General features: G+C 47.9%; 1 protein-coding gene across 4 annotated transcripts in view; it reads right to left on the bottom strand.

Annotated features, from left to right (window-relative positions):
- Positions 1–2,578: 2,578 nt before the first annotated feature.
- The window catches only part of AASDHPPT (aminoadipate-semialdehyde dehydrogenase-phosphopantetheinyl transferase), a 28,973-nt gene continuing 25,551 nt past the window's right edge, over positions 2,579–6,000 (bottom strand). For 3 of the 4 annotated variants that reach the window (XM_084842704.1, XM_084842702.1, XM_084842703.1), the window contains exon 7: positions 2,579–3,041. In XM_084842704.1, coding sequence (XP_084698830.1) covers positions 2,883–3,041 — 159 coding nt within the window. In that variant the 3' untranslated portion in view covers positions 2,579–2,882. The remainder of the gene's footprint in view (positions 3,042–6,000) is intronic. The other variant, XM_084842705.1, reaches the window with a different exon arrangement.

Here is a 6,000-nt window from a genome sequence, read left to right as displayed (position 1 = left end):
ATGGCTACCCTATAACCCATTTCTTGTATTATAAACAATGGTGCTAGGAGAAGAAATGTTGAGGACTGCAACCCCACACGGGAGGGAGAGGAGGAGCCATTTCCTATGTGTCACAACATCTATAAAAACAATGTGCTGATGTAAATCGGGGCTTCTGGCTGTTTGGAAATGATTCCAGCCTTATGCCCGCGCGTTAAATAAACTCTTTTTCCTTCACTCCGTGGTCTCTCTGACTCTGAGTTCTGCAACAAAAGCAATGGTATTCCCCGTAGTAACCAATGGCTGCAAGAGCTGGACCATAAGGAAGGCTGAGCGAAGGAAGATAGATGCTGTTGAACTGTGGTGGTGGAGGAAAATCCTGAGAGTGCCTTGGACTGCAAGAAGATCAAACCAGTCCATACTACTAGGGATGGACGAAAGTCCCTTACCTGTTATCGAAGCTTGCTTCGCGGTGGGGGGGAGGCGCTTCGGTTCCCCCCCCGAAGTTCAGGCGAGGAGGGGGAGGCGCCCCGCCTCGCCCGGCCGAATTTCAGGCTGGGGGGGAGGCGCCCCATCCCACTCCAGCGAAATTCAGGCCGGGTAGGAGCGCCCCGTCTACCCGGCCGCGAAAAAAAAAGTAAAAAAACACACACACACACACCCGTGATAGGCTACGTGACGATTTACGTAGCCTATCATGGCTGACTTTGGAAATCTAGCCGTGATAGGCTACGTAAATCGTTACGTAGCCTATCACAGGTGTGTGGTTTTTTTTTACTTTACTTTTTTTTTTTGCAATGGTGGCGGTGGCAGCCGGTCGGGAGACCGGCTGCCGCCCCCGCGACCCGCCGCCGAGAGGGACATTCGCCGAAGGTAAGTCCCATCCTGGGGGGGGGGAGAATTTCCCCAACACTTTCGGGGGGCCGAATGCATTGGCGCTCGGCCTCCCGAAGATTCGTGGAGAAATTCTCCGCCAACCCTACATACTACAGGAAATCAAGCCAGACTGCTCACTTGAGGGAACGATATTAAAGGCAAAACTGAAGTACTTTGGCCACATCGTGAGAAGACAGGATACCCTGGAGAAGATGCTGATGCTAGGGAAAGTGGAAGGCAAAAGGAAGATTGGCTGACCAAGGGAAAGGTGGATGGATGATATTCTGGAGGTGACGGACTCGACCTTGGGGGAGCTGGGGGTGGCGACGGCCGACAGGAAGCTCTGGCGTGGGCTGGTCCACGAAGTCACGAAGAGTCAGAAGCGACTGACCAAATAAATAACAACAAAAAGCCCAAAATTGACTACTCTAACTGGCAGTAGCTCTCTGAGGTGCCAGGAAGGGTTCCCCGCCCCCCGCACATCACCTGCTACCTGACCCTTTTAACTGGAGATCAGTTTTGGGACCTAGGGCTCGACGCTCCTTGCTTAGTGACTGCTCTTGCTGGACCCGCTTCCCACAATCCTGGTTTGGCCCTGCCAAGCCTGGGCACATCTCGGGCTCCACTCCAACCCTGACAACAGCAGCATCTCCTAGTTCTCCACATGCACATCCATTTGATCTGTTTTTTAAATAACAAACAACTCCAGGGAAGTGGAGTGTACAACAACCCAGGGCAACCAAATCTTCTCGCCACATCTGTTTTGCTGGAGTTTCTCTCCAACATTCCCTGGAAATATGGAGCTCAGACTCTACTAGCCTTTCTCCATTTCCACTTTTGTATATCCATCTCCAAGCCAAGCCACTCTTTTATTTATATTGACAGACCTGGATCAGGGCCTGGCTGCTACACTGAGGGCCTGGCTGCTACATTTCAGACAACACCATCATTAGCTCTTTGTGTTTATTTCAGTTTTGCGGGAGCCTCTAGAGACCCCTTGTTTTCTTGGTGACGGTAACAAGATTTTAAACATTACCATACACTACGGCAGGGGTAAGAGCTTTGGGGGTCTGTGGGCTCATCTGGCAATTTGAGAAACTGTGCTGGGCACCACCGCTAAATGGGTGTGATGCAGAGGAAAGCTTGGGCCTGCAACCACCTGCCAACTTCATTTCCTACAACTGTTTCTGGGCCCGGCGTGTGGCCCAGGGGCATTCACAGGACCAAAGATGGGAGTTGCTAGAGGGCCCCACGTTGCCTTGAAGTTATCCCATCTGCCAGAAAGAAATTTTGCTATAAAAAATACAGAGGGCTAGGGCACCCAGAAAGGTGTCTGAGGACACCACATTGCCTAACCCTACGTAAGTGAACAAAAAAGGTATTTTCTTTTTCTCATTCATGTCTAGTAGTAGGATGGGGGGGGGGGGGGCAACTGCAGATGCAAAGACGTAAAGCCAAAAATAGCAACTGACTTATCAGAGAAGTAAAGGCCCGGTTCTTCGTCATATATGACTCTAACACTGTGTTCCTTCCTTAGGTGGAGAAGTGAGCACGTGTCCTTCTGCTATGCATCTCCAGAAACTAAACCAGGGTTCTTGGGTACTGCTGAGCACGGGATTGCTCAAAGACCTGGCCAGAGGGCGGGGGAAGGGGCAATTGCATGAACTGGGTTACTACATAAAGAGCCGGGGGAAGGGAGAATCAGATTTAACAGGAGACGCCTGGCAGAGGAGAGGAATGTGCTAACTCCTTTATTATAAGTAGGGACTCAGGACTGATAACTGCATGAACATAGTCCAAATACAGAAAAACCTCCTGTTTTCCTCTTCTAAATCCAGTTTCTCGGGAGATCATGAGTCCATACAGAACAGCCAAAATGAACGCAAAAGGTAATTTTAAGATTTTTCCAAGAATTCCCCCCCTCCTCACACATAGATACACACAAACACGCCCATTAATGGCTGGTAGAGGGGCAGTATGTGGCCTCTGAGTGCTTTCAACTCCTTTACTTGTAAACACAGCCTCTCTTATCTTGGATTAGAACTCTGTCGTGCTGGCGATTCCTGCCTAGAACAAAAGTTATCCCAGCAGGCAGGGTCTTCGGGTGCAAGAGGAACAGCAAAGGCAACTAAATCATCAAAAGTCAGTACTGTAAATGGAGTCTGGGTTACATCGGTAGAGAGCACCTAAGAGAAAACAAACAACACAAAATGATTAGAGTCATGGAAGCATGACCAATATTTCTATGTCTGAAGAACAAGCCTGGGATTTCTTTTTTTTTTTAAGTTACCTATTTTACAGATTAGAAGTATAAGGCAGAGAAAGACAAACATTTCCAAGGCCTTGCAGTATGTTCATACTTTATGTATTCTCCAAGGTTCTGAAGGACCAAGGTAGGAAGGAGCAGACTTCCCCCACTGTGGTCCATTATTGTTCTGCTGGTTGGCTTTGCTCCTCCCCAGAAGAAGTTGCAAGAACTTCTAAAAATTGGCAGATGCACATTGTGCTTTATTTTTCAGGATACAACCTTTCTCTTCCTTACAGGTTACATATATGAATCACAGCGTATGCACATGAATTCACTCACGTTGTAAAAAGGAATCTTTTTATATAAATAACTTCCATTTATTTAATATGGGATGATAATTTGGGATAACACGGCTTGATTCTGTTTTTGCTTACCTATTCTTTTTAAAGGCTTAATATTTTCACTACAGTCTAAGGCAGCCTTCCCAAACCTGGCGCTCCCCAGAGGCATTGGACTGCAGCTCTCATAATTCCCAACCATATTGGAGGGCACCAGGTTGGGGAAGGCTAGTCTAAGGACACATGATGCAGCCAATTTGCTGATGCTAAGCAGGACTGGGTCTGGTCACTGCCTGGATGGGAGACCACCTGGGAACCCTATGCAAGCCACCTGGAGTTCCATGATGGAAGAAAGGCGGGATATAAATAGACTGAGTAACGTACTCCATAAAATAAATAAATATATGTTCTAACAGGTGCTGTAGTTTGAACCCCCCCCCAATATTCTTATTATAAACTTATGAATAGCTCCTCTAACAAATTTTGTATTATACGAAATCGTTTAATACTTCTTTCATATTTTTATTAACAACTTTGTATTGTATGGTTAGCTTATTTAAACTCTAAGAGTGCAATCCTATGCATGTTTAGATGGAAATAAGTCCTACATGGTGGCTGAGGCATGCTGGGAGTTGACTTTTTCTGTCTAAACATGCACAGGGTTGCGCCTTAGGACAACTTGACATCTCTCTTTTCTAGTGTACATAATGTGTCCTTTATGCGTCCTGAGCAGTTTACGACTAACTTTATCAAGACACACCCAACAGTTATACAGCCCTAAACTTGGGGACGTCACCATCTACTAGTCTGATGCACCTCACATGGTGAGGGGGGAAGTATCAAGTTTCTTGGAGCAATGATGAGATATAAATGTAATTTATTCGCGATTTTATTCTAATTAACAGAGCCAGCCTATGTCCCCTAGACAGCATCCGGGGCGTCATAGGATGCTGTGGATCCCCTCCTCCAAGGATGGAGATAGAACTCCGGCCTCGGAGGAAGAGTGCTGATCATGGATCTCCCCACCCCCTCTGCAGCCCCTCCCAACCAACCTCAGGAAAAGAAGGAGGGAGAGGGCGTGCCGATGGGTGGAATGGGAAGGGGAGAAGCTGGGGATCCACTAGATCCAAAGGCCTCTCAGGCCCGAGCCCTGTTCAGATGCCTGTCTAAAAGAACTCTTTACAAAGGAGGATGAAAAGGCTATAAAAGCCTCCGCTGTTCCTCCTGACCTGAATGGCTCTTGGTAGTGGGCCACTGGATAGGTGGTGGGCTCCGATCTCTGAGTCCTCTGTCTAAAGAATGGCAACTCTAAGTCCGCAACCCTATTGGGATGCCTGTCAGCCTCCAAACTCAGAGGGTGATGGGCATCCGAGGCAGTGCAGAGGCCATCTTTGCCTCCATGCTCTTCCCACTCTGCATTTTTGCTAGACACGGGTTTATGACTTGGATGAGGAGGTGCAGGAAATGCTGATAAAATTTGCAGAGGACACAAAATTGGGCAGGATAGCTAATACCCTGGAAGACAGAAACAAAATTCAAAGTGATGTTGATAGGCTGGAGCGCTGGGCAGAAAACAACAGAATGAAATCTAATGGGGATAAATGCCAAGTTCTGCACTTAGAAAAGGAAACCAAAAGCACAGTTACAAGATGGGGGATACTTGGCTCACCAATACAACAAGTGAGAAGGATCTTGGAATTGTTGTAGATCACAAGCTAAATATGAGCCAACAATGTGATGTGGCTGCAAAAAAGGCACATGCTATTTTGGGCTGTGTTAATAGAAGTATAGCTTCCAAATCATGTGAAGTACTAGTTTCCCTCTACTCAGCACTGGTTAGGCCTCATCTTGAATACTGTGTCCAGTTCTGGGCACCACACTTTAAGAAGGATTCAGACAAACTGGAGAGGGTTCAGAGGAGGGCAAAGAAGATGATCAGAAGACTGGAAACAAAGCCCTATGAAGAGAGACTGAAAGAACTGGGCATGTTTAGCCTTGAGAAAAGAAGAATGAGGGGAGGTATGACAGTGCTCTTCAAGTACTTGAAAGGTTGTCACAGAGGGGAAGGCCAGGGTCTTTTCTCGATCATCCCAGACTGCACGACACGGAAGAATGGGCTCAAGTGACAGGAAGCCAGATTCCAGCTGAACATCAGGAAAAAATTCCTGACTGTTAGAGCAATACGACAATGGAACCAATGACTTAGGGAGGTGGTGGGCTCTCCCACTCTGGAGGCATTCAAGATGAAGCTGGACAGCCACTTGTCAGGGATGCTTTGGCTTGGATTCCTGCACTGAGCAGGGGGTTGGACTCAGTGGTCTTATAGGCCCCTGCCAACCCTACGATTCTATGCTCATCTAGCTGGGGCTCTGCAGAGCAGGAGGGAAGGAGGCTGGAGAGGCCAGAGAATTCTTTGGAAGCTGGCCTCCCCAGTCCCATCCTGTCCCCACCCACAGAACCATTCCCTTCCCCTCCTCTCCAAGGCTGCTTTTGCGAGTTTGGAGAGGCAGCCAGGGAAGTTCTCTCTGCATCAGCTGCAGTGAGAAGGGGAAGGGGGAG

The sequence above is a fragment of the Heloderma suspectum genome, chromosome 3 (assembly GCF_057233095.1).
Source record: "Heloderma suspectum isolate Gila_16-S chromosome 3, 16-S_ref, whole genome shotgun sequence".
Taxonomy (NCBI): Eukaryota; Metazoa; Chordata; class Lepidosauria; order Squamata; family Helodermatidae; genus Heloderma; species Heloderma suspectum.
Note: the sequence above shows the minus strand (reverse complement) of the source record. Positions and strands in the feature narration are given on the sequence as shown.